At 43.8% G+C, this 19,915-nt stretch overlaps 1 protein-coding gene across 3 annotated transcripts in view; it reads left to right on the top strand.

Moving 5' to 3' along the window:
- Positions 1–19,915, top strand: part of LOC141002321 (SH3 domain-binding protein 4) — a 171,450-nt gene that overhangs the window by 145,535 nt on the left and 6,000 nt on the right. For all 3 annotated transcript variants that reach the window (XM_073473614.1, XM_073473613.1, XM_073473612.1), the window contains exon 4: positions 9,547–9,735. In XM_073473614.1, coding sequence (XP_073329715.1) covers positions 9,547–9,735 — 189 coding nt within the window. The remainder of the gene's footprint in view (positions 1–9,546; positions 9,736–19,915) is intronic.

Below are 19,915 nucleotides of genomic sequence, written 5' to 3'. Positions count from 1 at the left end.
GCTGACAAAGGGGTGACCGATCTGACACTAGGTGGCGCTTTGGTGGCAGTTTCTTTTTATATTTGGCACTGTGCCCACACCATAACACTTATGGATATCAAATTGACAGGGGTGGTATAGACCGGCCCCTGTAACTCACACACCAAAAATGACCAGCAGGTGGCGCTATCATCAACACAAACTGTTTTTGCCTAATAACTCCCATATACTTTGTCGCACATTCAAAAACCTTATATCCACGCGTTCAGTGAATCTTGCTGAATCTCCTGATATAGGCCACGCCCATTTGCGCCTAGCGTTTTTTTCCGCTAGCTCGCGAAATGTCGCAAACCTACTTTTTTGAACTCCTCCCAGGCAATTTCACCGATTTTCACCAAACTTTGCACACAGCATCAGTGGACCCTTCTGACAAAAAGTTCTTAAAAGAATTTTGATACGCCAAAGAACACTCAAGTTATTAAATAAGAACTTCCTGTGGACTCGAGTCAAAAGAGGAAGTGTTGCATATCTCCACATTGGTGTGTCCAAATGACATGAAACGCTGTATAGTACTTCCCCATGAGCCCCTAAGACTCTGTGCAAAATCTTGGCCCATGACCACTAGGTGGCGCTATTTAAATTGAAGTATTTTATATCTCGACATCGGTTGGTCAGATTAACACGAAACTTGGTACACTGATTGCCAATGGCCTCCTGAGGACAGCTGACGAAGGTGTTACCGATCTGACACTAGGTGGCGCTCTGGTGGCAGTTTCATTTTATAATTGGCACTGTGCCCACACCATAACACTTATGGATATGAAACTGATTGGGCCGGTATAGACTGGCATCTGTAACTCACACACCAAATATCACCAGCAGGTGGCGCTATTATCAACACAAAACCACTTTTTGGCTATCAGTTAAGACATGCGCGCACAATAACGGGGCAATGGGTCCGGGTAAGGAGCACGCCCCGACAGCAGCACGGCCCGACCCGCGTGGCCTGCGAGGGCCCGTTCATCGCTGCTTGCAGCTTTAATGATTATTATTATTATTTGTTATATGTCTTTGTCGCAAATGATCGCATTTTTCACTGCCTGAACATACCCCAAAACTCATCAAACTTGGAATATATGTCAAACCTGGTGAAAAATTTTATAATCTGTTGTCGGTGTGATTTTTCACCACTAGGTGGCGCTATAATCAAGGAAAGTGTGTTTTGGCTAATAACTGTCACATACTTTGTCGCACATTCAAAAACCTTATATCCACGCGTTCAGTGAATCTTGCTGAATCTACTGATATAGGCCACGCCCATATCCGCCTACCGTTTTTTTTCGCTAGCTCGCGAAATGTCGAAAACCTACTTTTTCCAACTCCTCCCAGGCAATTTCACCGATTTGCACGAAACTTTGCACACAGCATCTGTGTACCCTCCTGACAAAAAGTTATTAAAAGAATTTTGATACTCCAAAGAATACTTAAGTTATTACATAACAACTTCCTGCAGATTTCGTTCCAAACAGGAAGTGTTGCATATCTCCACATTGGTTTGTCCGAATGACGTGAAACTCAGGACACTACTTCCACATGAGCCCCTAAGGCTCTGTGCAAATTTATTGCCGATGTCCACTAGGTGGCGCTCTTTAAATTCAAGTATTTTATATCTCCACATCGGTTGGTTGGATTAACACAAAATTTGGTACAGTCATTGCCACTGACCTCCTGAGGACAACTGACAAAGGTGTTACAGATCTGACACTAGGTGGCGCTCTGGTGGCAGTTTCATTTTATATTTGGCACTGTGCCCACACCATAACACTTATGGATATGAAACTGATTGGGGTGGTATAGACTGGCATCTGTAACTCACACACCAAAAATCACCAGCAGGTGGCGCTATTATCAAGAAAAAACGTTTTTTGCTAATTACTCCCACATAATATGGTGGACATTGTTAAACATTATATCTATATCTTCCCTGAATACAGCCGAACCGTGTGATGTAGGCCACGCCCACGTTCGCACTAAATTTCCATTCGCAAATTCGCCAAATGTCGCAAACCTACTTTTTCGAACTCCTCCCAGGCAATTTCACCGATTTGCACAAAACTTTGCACACAGCATCTGTGGACGCTCCTGACAAAAAGTTATTAAAAGAATTGTGATAGTCTAAAGAACGACCAAAATATAAAACAACAATTTCCTGCACGTTGTGGTAAACCACACAGTCTTGCATATCTTGATGAAATACAGTCCGATTAACACAAAACTTTTTTGATTTGTCTTCCATGCCCACATGAGGGTTTGTGCCAAATTCGGTGCATATCCACCAATAGGTGGCGCTTTTATTGCTAAATGATGAAATGACAGCTTGACTGCCTTCACTTTCATTTCCTCAATGGAAGTTGTTGCATGTAGAAGCCCCGACAGCAGCATGTCACGACAGCAGCATGCCACGACAGCAGCATGCCCCGACAGCAGCACGCCCCGACAGCAGCGCGCCCCGACACGCGTGGACTGCGAGGGCCCGTTCATCGCTGCTTGCAGCTTTAATTCCATTTACTTTCTGTAGACCAACAGATCCACTGGCAGCAGAACCGCCACACAGCATAAAAGCATACTACCAGCACCATGCTTGACAGTAGGTATGGTGTTCTTGGGATTAAAGGCCTCCCCTCCCCCCCTTTCAAACATATTGCTGCTCATTGTGGCCAAACAACTCAGTTTTTGTTTCATCTGAGTTTTCCTCCAGAAGGTTTGTTCTTTGTCCATGTGATCAGCATCAAACATCAGTCCAGCTTTAAGGTGCCGCATCTGGATCAAGGGCTTCTTTCTTGCATGGCAGCCTCTCAGCTCATGGCGAAAACACAATGAAAAACACACTGGTCATAGTTGTGCCCCCAAAAGTTGATATTAGATTTTCATCCCTAGAGGTTTTAATCTTCAGAAGAGGTAAAAAGACACACTAGGGATGTAACGATATACCGAATTTCGTGATTTCACAATCAGCAGTGCTTGAGCTATAATAACACTCCATCCGACCTCTTCACTCATTCTCCACTCTGCAAAAGTAAGTAAGTAACTAATTAGCAAGCAGGCTGGCTGTCCGCAGGGCAGGCTGCTACTGGGTTGCCCTGCCTCTGCTCTGCCAACCGTCATTTCTGCTTCACCTAACGAGCCCAAAGGCACTGCAGCTGCGACAGCCAGGCAGTGTGTTTATCAGCGGGGAAACTACGGCTCATAATCCCCTGTACCAGCCTGTTTCTTTACAAACCAACCGTGAGAAAATCACAGCGTCAGTCCATTAACACCTGACAACCACTGAACATACAGTTAGAAAATAATATAATATAATATAATATAAATAAATTATATACACACACACACACACATATACATATATATATATATATATATATATATATATATATATATATATATATATATGTGTGTGTGTGTGTGTGTGTATATATATATATATATATCCATATCTATATATATATATATATATATATATATATATATATATTAAGGATGCTCGATATTGGCTTTTCTGCCGATATCCGATATTCCGATAATGTCCAACTTGTAATTTCCGATACCGCTATCACCGATACCGATATATGCAGGCTTTTTACATCAAAACTGTTAGGTAACAACATAACATATCTCATTGTGGAATTAACACATTATGCCTAATTTTATTGTGATGCCCCACTGGATGCATACATAAATGCAATGTTGCGCTGAGTGTTAGGCAGGAGAACCCAGAAGCGGAGGCGGAGGCAGGGAGTGGGGTATAAGGTGCTTTATTGAGGAAGCAAGGAAGATGCGGGTGATGGAGGGTCCGGGGCAGTCCCTGTCGCGGAGCTGAGCGCACGAGGGCGAGGGCTGAATCCTCCGGGGAACACAGAGCAGTGGGAGCAGGCTGGAGAGGTGCAGAGAGCTGGGCGGTTGAGGCAGGGACACAGGTGGTCGGGAGGCCGGTAGCAGCTGAACAAGAGAAAAATAGTTTTAGTTTTCAATTCCACTGGAGAATAACAAAAGATACTAGTCGATCTAAACAGTTTCGATCTAGCTGGAGCCATATACCACGTCGGGAGACGAAATCATCTGGCAGCGGGTAACGCCGAGAGCAGGGCTTATGAGCGGGCGCTGATTCTCCAACCTGCTGCAGGTGTGTGGGTCTCAGCTGCTCCGGTGGCCGGCTCCGCTCAGCTTCTCCAAGCACCTCTGCAACACAAAAAAACACAACACCAACCCCAGTCTCTGCCACAGACGGTGACAGAATGTAACATGCAACATGGCTTTCCAAACGTAAACACTGTCTGTGCAAAATAAGAGAACAACTTCAACTTAAATTATGGAAAAAAGTGTCAATATGGCACTGCCATATTTATTATTTTTTAGAGTTTTTAGAGAAAAACATTTTGCCTAAAACAACACTACAGACAATATCAAAACAAGGAAGATGCATATCTTCAGTCCAGAGTTCAGAATACAAACATAGTCCTCTTTTATTCCAAGTTCAATGAATGAGTAACTGGCCATAACTTGGCAAATAATACAATCATTAAATTATAAACTGGGCTCAATCTGCCCTGCTCTTTCGTATGAGTAACAAAATAGTGCAAATAAAAACAAGAAAGGCACAAAAATGTTAAAAAAAATTTAACATAGCCCTCCTTTAAAGTGCAACAAATGAAGCTCCAAGAAGACTGATGCTGACTGGTCCATATGACTGGCCTATTTCTTTTTCCCCATGTCCCCATGTGTGAGAGGTAGATCTGTATGAAAACAAGCATCTCAGCATTGTCACAATGTATGCGATTTCTCTTCTCATCAATGACGTGGGCAACAGTGCTGAACAGCCTTTCGCTGTTGACAATGGTGCAGGGTGCAGTGAGGTACTTGCGTGCAACATGAGCAACAACAGGGAAGCGGGCCTCGTTGAGCCTCCAGTACTCCAAAGGGCATCCTTTCTGAAATGCTGCGGTGAGACAAGGCACCTCCGTTCACTGCAAGCTGCAAGGTGTGTGCCATGCAGGGCAGACTCAACACACCAAACTCCATTGCAGCTTTAGTCATGTTACGCGCATTGGGTCTCATTCATGAAACGTTAGTAAATTTGTGCGTAGATTTGCACATAAAAGCCTACGCTACTAAAAACCTACTCTGGATTCATGAACACCGCGGGAAACTCAGATCTGATCGTAAACACGTGTGTATGATCGTGAATGCCAATCCATCGTAAAGTGACAGCGCGCTCCCGGTAATCAGCTATTAGCATAAATCCCCGCCCATGAATTGCCAATGACCACCATATAAGGAGGTGTAGATGCATCCAGTCGACCTGTCAGTCATGGCGCAAACGAAGAAAGGGAGAGAAAGAAAAAAGAACTTTGCGGAAGCGGAGATAGAAATACTTTTGGGTGAAGTGGAATTAAGAAATTTTTTTTTATTTTCATCTGTTAGCAGTGGTGTGACAGGGACAGGCAAAGCGAAGGCCTGGAGGGAGGTGACAGATGCCGTCAATATTGTCTCTGTAGTCCAAAGAACCATGTCCGAGGTGAAGCGTAAATGATTTGACATGAAACTGGAGGCAAAGAAACGCATAACCTCACACAAAAGAAACATATCAGCCCCAGGAGGAGGAGGCTCACAGTCGCAGCTATCACCTGCAGACGAGCGCATCGCGGGGATAACTGGGGAGACCTCTCTGTCAGGAATTATACCTGGCGGAGACAGCGACATGCCTCCACTGGAGCCTATATTTTTATTATCATCATTCAACATGTAGAAAGAACGTGTAATCTATTGAGTCGATTTACATAGATAATTCACAATCATGAACCTAATCTGGATCTTAAACCTGCCAATTGCCAACTACTTTAACTAAATGTGTTATATTTTTATCATATGTTTAGGCTATATCACGTGTTTCAAAGGCATCTGCGTATTGTGTACATAACAGCGCAATATGAATTTAAATTGTAATTTCCAATAGTGACAAGCATTATTTATGTGCATTCTTAAATTTACACAAGCACTACGCGTGGTCAGCAGCATGTGTAGATTTTGTTAGTAGCTACGAAAAGATCGGAGCTACTAAAATATTGATGAATGCGAGATGCACGTAAATTTCCGTCTGCAGTTTACACACAAATTCGTTCTGCTCACGTTTCATGAATGAGACCCATTGTCTCTTACCACTACGTGCACTTTCACCTTGGGGATATTCCATTTCTCAAACATCCCTTTAAAAGAAGATGCAATTCGGTCTGCCGTGTGAGACCCACGGCACTCTTGAGAATGAAGTACAGCCTTTTTCAACACAAAGTCCTCATCTAACCATTGTGCAGTCAAACTCAACATGCTAACCTGGTTAATGCTTGAAGACCAGATATCTGTAGTGAAGCTAATGGATACAGCACCAGAAATTTGCTTCTCGACGTGGCTGTAAACAATACTGTACAATTCGGGTAAGCACTGGTCTGAGAAATACTTGCGACTGGGCATGGCATAACGTGGCTCGAGGAACTCCACAAGTTTAGTGAATCCGGCATCTTGAACGATAGAAAAAGGCTGGTTATCCAGTGCAATATACTCCATGATTTTCAGATCGATGGCTTTCCTTGTTGTTGTCCTTGTTGTATTTTTGATTTTTCTCAGTTGACTCTTTAAGCGAAAACTGTGTGTTTTTTTTCGGTGTTGGCTGTTGCTTCTTTTCATCACTTTGCTGCACAAATGTAGCGTGTAACTCCACATGATTCTTCTTGAGGTGGGTGATCAAATTTGATGTATTAAAGGAAGACGCCTTGTTTCCTCCTAGCATAACCATAGCTTTGCAGTCATTCCAAATTGCAAATTTACTATCCGTAGGTGCAGGGGCCATCGCACCCGTGGGGGATGTGGTTGTTTTAACACCCACACTTTTCCCGGTGAGAGGGTTCAGCACCCACACTTTTTCTGCAGTTTTTCTGCAGTTTTGCACAAACACCTTACTACAGTCGCTCAGTTTCTCTGGCCGCTCCGTGTCTGCGCTCGCTGCGACTGCCTCCTCTCCCCCTCCCTCTCCTGTTGTTGCTTCAAACATGACACCAGCTTGGAGTGTGACCGGCTGATGAGTGGCTGTTCTGCCTTAAGTCCCGCCTCTCTTGCTGTGTTAGATTTATCGTTCAGCTCGTGCTGAGGAGGCGGGAACTAGCTAGGTTCATAGTTCACAGAGAAGAAGTTATGGTTATTTACATCTCCCTTTTCCAGGTACTGTGAATGAGTGTTTATGCTTTCGAGATTTTTAAATAAGCTTGATATGTGTTTGGGAAGATCTTCTGTTTATGTTTTGTTGACATGTCGAGTGTTTTGGGTATTATATTTCGTTTTTTAGACTAATGCTAATTGCTTAGTGGGATATTGTTCAGCAGCTAGCTAAATTCGGTTTTGTATGTGGCATGTAATGTGTAAAGTAACTGTGATGAAGAAGTCAGGGAATTGACGAGGAGGAGGGACAAATTGCCATTGTTAAGCAGTGTATTTTTGGGTTTATTGCCAGTGCAATTGATTTTGATATTTTGAGCATTGTTTGTTGATTAGCTGAATACTTTTGTGGATACTTACCTGTTGTGTTTGATTGTACCTGTTGAGGAGAAAAACGTAAGAAATGATGACATCGTTTGCATACCTTTTTGAAGAAAGATGAAAGAAAAGTGTATATTATTATTTTAATGTTTTAAAACAGTAAATTGTTACATTATTTATACAGAGCACAGGAAGGTGGATTTCTGATTGAGACTAAATAGATAGTGATATTATTTTTTGGCCAGATCACCCACCCCTATGTCCAGTTTTAATATCTGTTTCTTTAAGCTTGTATTGTCATTTTTGGTTTTTACTTTTTGTTCTTTTTGTGAAAAACCTTGAAACATGGTGCTTTAAATGTGCTAAACAATAAGACTAATATTGAGATTACATATTAAGTGTTGGGGCCAAGCAAAGTATTGTTGAAGTACAAATGTGGATTTTTGTATGTGCCTGTGTATGTGGTGCACAAATGAATCCATGTGTGCCAATCAGCACAAATGCTCTTTGCATGTGTTACATTTGCATTTGCAAATCCCTTCTGACGTGGCAGGTTTTGTCTGCTGTAAGAGTAGACTGGGTCTTTACAGAGTTTTTCTCTTCCACAATCTCCAGTCGTCTGGGCAGGACTGATGGGGACAGGGAGGTTACATAGGCTGATGGGAGGAGCCGGACTCCTGTCCAAGCAAACGGGAACCACACTGCAATTCTCTTCCTCATTTTTTTTTTGCTTCAGTTGGACCTGTGGATGGAGATTTTGTTCAGCTGTCTAAAATTTGGTCCGGATTAAGAAAGCTTCTTGACTGATCCTGATGTTTCTCTAATGCCACCCTCAGGAAAAATTCAGCTAAATCATCAATATGTTGCCTCCAGGAGATGCTTCAGCAAGCTTTAGACTTACTGAATACAGCACTTGTTGTGTCTTGCTGTGTATCATTGTCTGTAGTGTATCTTATCAGTCTATCAGTGTTGGTTACTATGCGTTTCTGTGCCCTCAGTTCAGATATGACATGAATCCTGACTGTTCCTGTTGAGGCAACATTAGGCTCTTATATCTATTTCCACCAGAAAGCATCTGAAAAATGCACAAAGCTGAGATTTGAAGGAAAATTGGGGAGGCAGGAGGTGGAGCAAATAAGCTCATGTATGGAAGGTATTATGCATTTCAGATTTGACCTCTGAAACTTGTTACTGACATAAGTTAGGTCTGGGAGATATAGCTGAAAAGTCTATTGTGATAGTGAAGTTTCATATCGATATTGATAATAATTGATCATTTTTAATGACCTGTCCTATTTTTATCATTTTTAAAGACCAGGGGGGAAAAGGTTCAATTTAACCTCTCTATTTTAAATTTAAGCACACAGGTAATAATTTCTATGTTCACAAAAACATGAAAAACACAGAAACAAAACCACACAAATAAATCAAAAACTAGCCCTACACCCACCCACCCACACACACCCACACCCACACACACACATACACACACACATAAAAACAAGTACATAAAAAGGTAGATTGTACGCGTGAAATTTGACTGAACCATGGTTTTGTCATGTCGCATTTCTTAATCCACCCTGTGATGACATTATCAGTTTAGTATGGTCATGTGTGTCCTTTCTAAGCCTAGCTGTCTCCTAAGCATGAGCAAAGGTCGGTGTTCATAAGGGCATTATGCATTTTTGAACTTGAGCATGTAGTACAATCTGTCATGCAGCCACAATGGATAAGTTCACATTTATTAGTCTCTTTGTTGTGTGAGATTTAGTCAAAGTTCCCTGTTCTATGCTTGGTTTCCATCTTCACTGGACACAATTCACTGTGGTCCTCTCTCTCACCATGTCCACCAATTCCTAGTCAGAGCTCATACATAATTTTTTTCTCCAGAATCCGGGATCTACCTCCATCATTTCAGACTGTAACTTTAAGTACTCTTTTATTGATTTATCTCTAAAGTCCTTTTTTGTCCTTTCTCTGCAGGCCCTATTGAAGATGGATTGTCAGGGTCTCGTGGCCAGACTGGTCATGGACTTTGTCCTACTGACCACGGCTGTGGAGGTGGCTGGACGCTGGAGGGAGCTGGCTGAGAGGCTCGCCAAGGTTTCTCGCCAGCAAATGGATGCTTACGAGGCACCACATCGTGACAAGAACGGGGTGGTGGACAGTGAGGTACATCTGTATTACAGTAGATAACTGTTGTCTAAGATTTAAAGTGAAACTCTCGCCAAAATGCAACCTAGGCTTTTTTTGTGAAGGAACCCGAGTGTAAAAGCAGCGAGTGCGACGCTTTAGGAGCTTTACACTTTTACTCTCCTCCATGTTACATCGCACTCAGGGATCGACTCTTCTCGACTGGCAGGACGGCGACGAGTGGAGCAAGCTACTGCTAGCGTGAGTTATTCAAAAACCTTCTTTTTAGTAAACTCGGTGTACACAAACAATGTTCTCAATGCTCGTGTTCATGTGTAGAGACTCTGGTGATACTACGAGCAAAGTTTCATGTTGTGTTGAGTCTTCTTAGTGTTTTAAAAATAGCGATTTTGATGCTACCGTAATGTTGCCCCTAGCACGCCATTGAAAATGATTTTGACCTGAAAGCGAAAATACGGTAAATCTGAAAAGTGGCTTTTTCATCGTAATTATGCTTTTACACAAAGGTTTGACTCGGGTTCCTTCACAAAAAAAGCCTAGGTTGCATTTAGGCGAGAGTTTCACTTTAAGCTTGAGAATGGTATGTTTATCAAGTTACTGTTAGGGGTTTCACTTCTAACTCTCTTCTTTGGAGTTTTATTATAATAAGACTAACTATTATTACCTTTTGTAATATTTGCGTCTTAAGTGTTAGGGGTCTCCAACACAGGAATACACCGATTATGATCCATGCACTGAGCTCCACGGGATCTTTTCTGGATAATAATACCATTTTCCAGAAAATTGATTGGTCAGAAGGTGGTGCTTTCATATGTTTGGATCCGTTACCTCAATCATCACCTGGTCCGGAGCAGGTTAGGTGTGCAGCACAAATTACCATGATGATGGATGTGAACCACCATCCTAGTACTGAAAACCAGGGATTAACTCTTAAGTTACCTAACTAAGTACTAGGGTTGCACATCTCTCTGTGATAAACGATTCGATATGCATCTAGATACACAGGTTACAATTCGATTCACAAACGATATCCTTTTATTACAGACCGATTCGATACGAATCGATTCGATACAGTGTAAGAACGATATGATTTGATTCTACGGTTAATATTTGTTGTAGATATTTTATAAAATAAAGAAGACAATTCTATGAAAGTGACAGTACAATATTTTCTTTTCAAATATGTAAAAGACCACATATCCCCAAGCATTGTGGCTTTATGGCACTGGCAAAAAAAACACACACACAAAAAAACAGAACAACAAAATCACATGTCAATGTATTTATTTTTAGACATGGACCAAAAAAAAGTCTGGCCGAATCGTTGGATGGAAACTCCAGAGGTAAAAGTAGCACAGAATAGTAACAACAAAGTGCAATATTTCAGCCTGAGCATAGTGTTTTCAACACTAGAGTAGCTAACCAAGGTGCAATATTTCAGCCTGAGCATATAGTGTTTTGAACACTAGAGGTAGGTAACAAAGGTGCAACATTTCAATGTAAACAAGTTACACACCTATAAACAAACATCTAAAAATGTGGCCTCAGGCCTGGGGAGCCAGAGTGGAAGGACAAAGCAGCAACCACATTCTTATCTCAACAATGCACACAGTGACAAGTGCTTTGTGTAAAAAAATAGAGAAAATAAATACATATGTATAAAATAAATCAAACTGCTGCTTTTTGACCTGGGAAACGGTATCTCACACACAATAAAGTAGTTCACTTACACTATGCCTGTGCATTATCCCTGTTTTTTTTTATTTATCATCACTGTCCTCTGTTTTTTTGGAGGGCAGATTTTTCTTAAGGAAAATCAACTGATCCACATGCTCATGTTTGAGTAGACTGCGTTTTGTGGAAACAATGTCTCCCGCAGTACTGAACACCCGTTCAGATGCCACACTGGTGGCCGGGATGCAGAGGTATCTTTTAGCGAGAGATGACAGCAGTGGCAAGTTCTGCTGCTCTTTCCACCACTGTAGTGGTTTTTTTTGCAGGGGCAACAGATCACGCTCTCTGTACCTCTTGACTTCTTCACTGGCCTTGTCTCTTACAGATGTAGCTGCCATCCTCACTTCAAAGTCTTTTCCCAACAGCTGGTCCAACGCTGACATTTTCTTCTTTTTGACAGGAGGGTCATCATCTGAAATAGAAAACAATTACCGTATATTACTGGCTTTGTTTGCCATGCCTCAGTGGTGCTTTTTTTGTACCTGACTTTACCATTTCATGTATCTTCATCTGATGTTCAGATTGAATTACACCCTTGTACACATATGTAAATGTTGTATTATCGTCTCTTTTTCTTTGCATGCCGATTCTGTCATTATATTGAATGTGTTGTTGTTGTTGTATGCTAATATTTTAAAGCTGCAGCATGAGTTTAAGCCAATGTCAACTTTTTCTTGATCACAAGTTATAAAATACACAAACCTTCTGGCTCATCTTGGGTCTGGGGTGCATCAATGCTGATGTCCAGATCTCCAAGGGCAGGTTCAGTCTGACATGGATTTGTCTGCAGTGGGCCTCTCTGGACTGGATCCCCTGTTGCCTAGAAATAAAATATAAAAGACAGTTAGTGTGTAGTGTACACAATCAAACAGACAGTAACAGCAGTCAGAATAAATCTAATGACAGCAGCAAATGACAGTAGACTAAATAGAATGCATTGTAATATGTATTTTGTGTTGAGTAAATGATGTTGTGTTGGGGGATTTACCTTGTTATGCAGGGATGTAGCTTCTGCTGTTATGCTTGTGAACGTCCGCTCAGCCTCATGGTCCATCAGGAAGGGCAGAGACTTGAAGCGGGGGTCCAGAGCTGCTGCAGTGTAGAAGAGATCATCCAGGCCGGTGTAGCGCTTCTCCAAGTCATTTCTGAATGCTTGTTTCATCTCTCTGATTACCACTGAGTCTTCTTCTGATGCTTCAAAGTTATTTTTAAGCTTCGCTCTGACAGGGGAAATCATTGAGAGTGTGGGCCGCTTGTCTACACACATGCTGGTGGTCACAAGTTTGACCGGCGCCATCAGCTTGACAATGTCTTCAACATCGCAGAAGTCTTGTCCTTAAGAGTGTTAACCTCTTCTCCTCTTCTGAGATCCCTGGACATGAGTGCAGCAGAAATGGCAGGCTGTTGTTCCAGTACATGTTCAAGCAAATTCTGGGTACTGTTCCACCGGGTGGACATGTCTTGGATGAGTCTGTGGATAGGCAAGGCCAGTTGTTTCTGTTTGTCTTGTAGAATTTCTGCTGCCCTGACACTGTGGTGAAAAAATCCAACCACTCTCCCCACCCTTCCCAGCAACCTTACTACTGTGTCCACTTTGAAGGCTTTCTGTGTGGCCAGATTTATTGTGTGTGCAAAGCACATGAGGTGAGGGCTCATCTCTGCTTCCACGCCAGCTAAAACCATGTTTGTGGCATTGTCAGTTACCAGGGCTGGCTCTTTATCAAGAAGGTCCCAGTCAGTACATGCCTGTTTCAGCAGAGCACCTACATTCTTCCCAGTGTGGGATCCTTTGAATGCCCTGGTCTGTAAGACATGAACATTTAACTTCCAATCCGGAGTGATGTGGTGGGCTGTGATCGTCACATAAGACTCCGTCGCACATGACGTCCAAGCGTCGGTTGTTATTGCCACTCGCTCTGCATTTGCCAGTTCTTTTTCAACTTGGCTCTTAACTTGGGCATACAATGCTGGCATGCACGTGTTGGTCATATGATTTTGGGACGGTATCTTATACCTGGGCTCTAACGTATGAATCAAATCCTGAAATCCTTCCCACTCAACTATATTGTAAGGACATAATCCCTTGGCAATAAAACGCGTTATTGATGCCGTGATTTCCTTAGCGCGTGCTGAATTGTGACCAAGTTGCCTGAATAAGTTAGAAATGGCGTTCCCTGTTCTTGGCTGTGTGCTACTGCTTGCTGCACGCTCCTGCGTTGGTACGGGGTTGGAACTCAACGTACTCTTGACCGTGTTTCCTCCTCGCATGCTGGTCGAGATTTGTAGTGCTGCCAGTGTAATATCGAAATACATATCGGAACACATTATTTTGCAGAAGTTTGTCTTGAGAAACATTGAAATCCCCATATATACTGTATATATATATTTTTTCCACGTAACATGACCGCTTTTATGATCAATCCATCACCCATGTAGGGAGGGCCAGCTGTGGACATCATGGTAGTGTCATTGGCAACTTATGAGGAAAAATCTGCAGTTATACATGGAAAAGTGTCTGTCATCCTGTCTGTCCTACCGACTCTTTGTCACATTTCTGGCCGAAAAACAGTGTCTGTCCCTGGCAAAAAACAAAGTGTTTGTCTCATTCCACTATTGTGTTGTTGTAGTTACTGTCTTGAGACTCCCCGTGAGTGAGAGGAGTCAGACAGCGTCCTGTTTACTGATGGTGATTATGTAATAATGTAATTTAGAGCGAAAAACGTAACTTTGTTACTTTCCACGATGCATGGTGGGTCAGGATCTCAATCACAACACATTATAACAGCATCCATATGATTATAAACAGTCAGCAGGTACAGTGGCTTGCAAAAGTATTCATACCCCTTGAATTTTTCCACATTTTGTCTCGCTACAACCACAAATGTAAATGTATTTTATTGGGATTTTATGTGATAGACCAACACAAAGTGGCGCATAATTGTGAAGTGGAAGGAAAATGATACGTGGTTTTCAATTTTTTTTTACAAATAAAAAAAAGAAAAGTGTGGCGTGTAAAAGTATTCAGCCCCCATTACTCTGATACCCCTAAATAAAATCCAGTGCAACCTTAGTGAGGTCTACTGGGAGCAGCGCTGGTTGTAGAGTCTAACAGCAGCAGGAAGGAAGGACCTGCGATACCTCTCCTTCACACACTTAGGGTGTATCAGTTTGTTGCTGAAGGAGCTGACCAGTGCGGTGATAGTGACCTGCAGGGGGTGGGACTCCTTCACCAGCAGCGATGACAGCTTATCCATCATCCTGCTCTCTCCCACCACCTGCACTGGGTCAAGAGGGCATCCCAGGATGGAGCTGGCCTTCTTGATAAGTTTGTCAAGTCTCCTCCTGCCTGCTGCCGAGATGCTGCTGCTCCAGCAGACTACACCATAGAAAATGGCTGATGCCACCACAGAGTCATAGAAAGTTGTCAAGAGTGCCCCCTGCACTCCAAAGGACCTGAGCTTCCTCAGCAGGTGGAGTCTGCTCTGACCTTTCTTATATGTTGCTGCAGTGTGATCAGTCCAGTCCAGTTTATTGTTCAGGTGAACTCCCAGATACTTGTAAGATGTCACCATCTCAATGTCTGTTCCCAGGATGTTCACCTGTGTGCAGGGTTGTTTGCGCCTGCGGAAATCCACCACCAGCTCTTTGGTCTTCCCGGCGTTGAGCTGGAGGTGGTTGTGTCCGACACACTGTCCCGAGTCCTCACATACTGTGGCCGGTTGGTGAGGTAGCCGAGGATCCAGGACGTGAGGTGTTGGTCCACCCCCGTGAGCTCCAGCTTGTCCCCCAAAAGTGCAGGCTGTATGGTGTTGAAAGCACTGGAGAAATCAAAGAACATGATCCTCACAGTGCTTCCAGGCTTTTCCAGGTGAGACAGTGATCTGTCCAGGAGGAAGATGATGGCGTCGTCCACTCCGATACCAGGCTGGTAGGCAAACTGGAGTGGGTCCATAAAAGGACCCACCAGAGGGCGGAGATGGACAAGGACCAGCCGCTCCAGGGTCTTCATCAGGTGTGAAGTGAGAGCAACTGGTCTGTAGCTGTTGAAATCCTTTGGGTAAGGGATCTTTGGTACTGGTACCACGCAGGAGGTTTTCCACAGCAGTGGCACTTTTCCCAGCTTCAGGCTCATGTTGAAGATGTACTCCACAATCCTGCACAGCTGGTCTGCACAGGACTTGACGAGCCTGGAGCTGATACCATCAGGACCCGTGGCCTTCTTCACCTTCATCTTCCTCAGTTCGTTCCTCACCTGGATAGTGGAGAGGGACAGATTGGAGCAGGGGGGCTGAGTGTCGGGTGGGGGAGGTGGGTGAATGTCAGTGGGGGGAGTCTGCAACATGAAAGCCGTGGAAAGGGAGGTAGAGGTGAGAATGGGGCAGGAAACAGGGGGGATGGAGGAGGTGGTGGGAGGCAGCAGAGATGACTGGGCCGGGGGAGGGGTGGGTGTCTGGTTAAACCTATTTAAGAATAGGTTCAGGTCGTTCACCTGCATCAGATCCCCGGCAGCCTGGGAGTCTGGTTTCCTCAGCCCTGAGATGGTTTTAAGGCTTTTCCAGACTCCACGGACATTTCTCTGCTGCAGCTGGACCTCCATCTTCCTCCTGTGGCTGTTCTTCCCCTCTCTGATCTTCTTCCTCAGCTCCTTCTGCACAGCCTTCAGCGCCTCCTTGTTTCCTGACCTAAAGGCCCTCATTTTCTCCTTAAGGAGAGCCTTTATGCCAGGATTAATCCAGGGTTTGCTGTTTGAAAAACACCGTACAGTCCTGGTGGGTACAGTGTTATCAACACAGAAGTTAATGTAGTCCGTTATGCAGCCTGTTAAACTGTCGATGTCCTCCCCATGAGAAACACACAGTTCTTCCCACACAGTTGAGTCAAAACAGTCCCTCAGAACCTCTTCAGACTCCTCAGTCCATGTCTTAACTGTGCGGGTTCCCACTGGTTGCCTGTTTACAAGGGGCTTGTAAACAGGCAGGAGATGCACCAGGTTGTGGTCAGATCTTCCCAGGGGAGGGGGGGGGGGGGGTGAATTGTATGCCTCCTTGCTGTTGGCATAAAATAAGTCCAGTGTTTTATTGTCTCTGGTGTGACAGGTGACATATTGTGTGAATGTGGGCAGGGTGGAGGACAGAGAGGCATGATTGAAGTCCCCAGAGATGAGAAAGAGGGCCTGTGGGTGCTGTGTCTGCAGTGAGCTTGTGACTGAGTGGAGAACGTCACAAGCTGCATCAGCATTAGCAGAGGGGGGGATATACACAGCAATCATGATTACCTGTGTGAACTCCCTCGGGAGGTAGTACGGCCTCATGCTAACCGCTAAAAGTTTGATGTCCTTACTGCAGACCTGTTCTTTAACAGTGATGTGTCCAGACTTACACCATCTGTCATTAACAAACACAGCCAGCCCTCCTCCTTTCCTCTTACCGCTCTCTGCCGTCCGGTCTGCCCACCGCATTTGAAAACCGTCCAGGTTAGCGTCCATGTCCGGGGTCTGCGCCGTTAGCCACGTCTCAGTGAACACCATAATGCTGCTCTCACGGTAGTCCCTCTGATTGCGGGACATCAGGCCGCTTGTGCGGAGGCACCGCGGCACTACTGAGGGCCAACAGCTGATCCCTACTGTAAACAATAGGGCCGCGTACAGGCTCCCTGGACACGGCGGAAAACAGCGAAAAAAGCAGTAATATGATCAGACCGATAAAAACGACTCTGGTCTCCATACTGCCTGGAGAAAGAGCTCCAAAGAGAAGTAAATTAAAACAGTTAAAAAGTACGAAAAGTAATACAAACAGAAGTAAAAGCTCAAAGGTGAGCGAGAGCTGCTGTAACAGGCTGCCACTCACGCCATCTTACATCTCGAAAGGGCTATTGTGATCATTAAGGCAGCTCTTCCCCCGCACTGAAACATTAACTGTACATTAATGTTTACATAAAACTAATCTATATGAAGCTTTAGACACATAGGACACTGATCAGTCAACAATAAACTGTCATGTTGGGATCGGTCGCACTGATGGAACATTCCTATCATAGTTAGAAATATTCACATAATCTCCAACATGATTTGATGAGTGAATTAGGTGATGGTGGTGCAATAAAAAGAATTGCAGACTCTAAGACTGGACTAAATGTAAACTTCAGGGATATCAATCTGTCCATTTAAGAAGTGCAAGTGACTGTGAATCAGTTTCAGCTGCTTTGGTGCAAATGAAAGAGACAACAGGTGCAATGGAGAGACAAAAGCAAGACAACCCCCCAAAGAGGGAATGGTTCTTCATGTGGTGGCCACAGACAATTGCTCTCTCCTGATCCTTCCTGACTGATTCATCTCTAGTTTTGCATTATGCTAGCGTCCTTGTCACTACTGGTAGCATAAGGCAGTACCTGCAGCCCAATCAGGTTGCACAGGTAGTCCAGCTCCTCCAGGATGGCACATACATACGTGCGGTCGTAAGAAGGTTTGCTGTGTCTCCCAGCACAGTTTCAAGAGCATGGAGGAGATCCCAAGAGACTGGCTGTCACACAAAGAGCTGGACAGAGCTGTAGAAGGGCATCCACCCAGCAGCAGGACCAGATCTGCTCTTTTGTGCGAGGAGCAAGAGGAGGAGTACTGCCAGAGCCCTACAAAATGACTTCCAGCAGGCTGCTGGTGTGCTCGTTTCTGACCACACTGTCAGAAACCGACTCCATGAGGGTGGCATGAGGGCCTGATGTCTGATGCCTGTAGTGCAGTGGTTCTCAACTGGTTTTCAGTGGGTCGCGGACCTTTGCCCGGGCAAAAAAAAAATGTTAAGAAAAAAATCCTGTGCTTTTATTTTGAAGGGGATTTTTTATGCAGCGGAGCGTCGTCTATTTACACTCCTTAACAGTAGGTGGCGATAATGCTCTGTAATGCTAATTGACACCCGCCATTTCACAGCATAGAAGACCCGCAAAGTTTGATTTTAAATGCTAATTGAGCATGGCGAAACGTAAATACGACACCGAATGCCTGTCATGAGGGACAGCAACTGTACACGGCAGGAAAAAATGTAATGGGGAAAACGATCACGACCAACTGAATAATCTTCTGGAGCGGTTTAATGACTACTTTCCCGAGATACAGAGGGATGACGACTGGATACGTGACCCCTTTGGAATCGACATGGGAAGCATCACGTTGCCAAGCAATGAAGAGAGTCAGCTGGTGGAGCTGTCATGTGACCGCACGCTGAAAAAGAAATTCACGGAGGTAAGCCTCTCCCATTTCTGGTGCAGCACTGTGATGAGCGAGTATCCTTCCCTTGTCACTTGAGCAGTAAAAATCCTCCTACCATTCAGCACTACCTATCTCTGAATTTGGCTTCTCATCTCTGGTCTAGCTGAAGGCAAAACACAGAAACAGACTGGACATTGAGCATGATCTCAGAGTTGCTTGGTCTACTATAACTCCAGACTTTGAGACTCTTGTCAGGAGCAAAAAACATCCCCAGTTCTCCCATTAACTCCTCCAAACTCAGGTGTATGATGTCAGTGTTACACCTACTGTAAGGTTGAAGTGAGTGATGTCAGTGTTAAATCTACTGCAAGGTTGAAGTGAGTGATGTCAGTGTTACATCTACTGTAAGGTTGAAGTGAGTGATGTCAGTGTTACACCTACTGTAAGGTTGAAGTGAGTGGTGCTTAATTTTCTTCAAAGCAGTGTTTTTCAGTATTTACCTACTGATAAGGTAATCAGAAGAAAAGTTCATTTTGTATACTTGAATCTTTTTGAATTGCACTTTTTGTTTAATTTATTTTGAGTTTATGGATTAAAAACTGCTACTGAAGAAACTGAATTTATTCCATAGTGCATTGTTGGTTGTCATAGTTGCACTTTTTTATTTATTTTTTATTGCTTGAATAAGTGAATGAATAGTTTTAATAGTACAGTTACTGAAGTGTTATGTTAAATACATTTGAGAAGTTGAAAATTTTCCTTGATTTGGGTTGTCATTAAAGGAATAGTTCACTCTAGAACGAAATTCAGTCATTATCGACTCAAGTGCAGCTGGAGACCCGCGGGGGTACCCTCCTACAGGAAAAATCCATATAATGGGCGTCAATGTACATCCAGCTGTGAGTTTCAAAGTTTCAAATCACTAGTGCAGGCAGATCCCTCTTGTGTTTGTGTGTCGCTCGGTCGCTCACAGCAGGATGTAAATACCGGTGTATATCTATCACAAGTTCTCGATGATCTTGTCTGCCGTGGCTTCTGTAGTGCAAACGGCTGTGAGGGAGACGCCATTATATGGATTTTTGCTGCAGGAGGGTACCCCCATGGGTCTCCAGCTGCACTTTGAGGAATAAGAAACTATACCGGACTTCTCATCAGTATGAGGGTGAGTCGATAAAGGAATAGTTCACTCTAGAACGAAATTCAGTCATTAAGGGGTGATGGTGGGTCCCGAAGCCAGACCATTTGAGAACCACTGCTCTAGTG

This window comes from Pagrus major, chromosome 9 (assembly GCF_040436345.1).
Source record: "Pagrus major chromosome 9, Pma_NU_1.0".
NCBI classification, from domain to species: Eukaryota; Metazoa; Chordata; class Actinopteri; order Spariformes; family Sparidae; genus Pagrus; species Pagrus major.
Note: the sequence above shows the minus strand (reverse complement) of the source record. Positions and strands in the feature narration are given on the sequence as shown.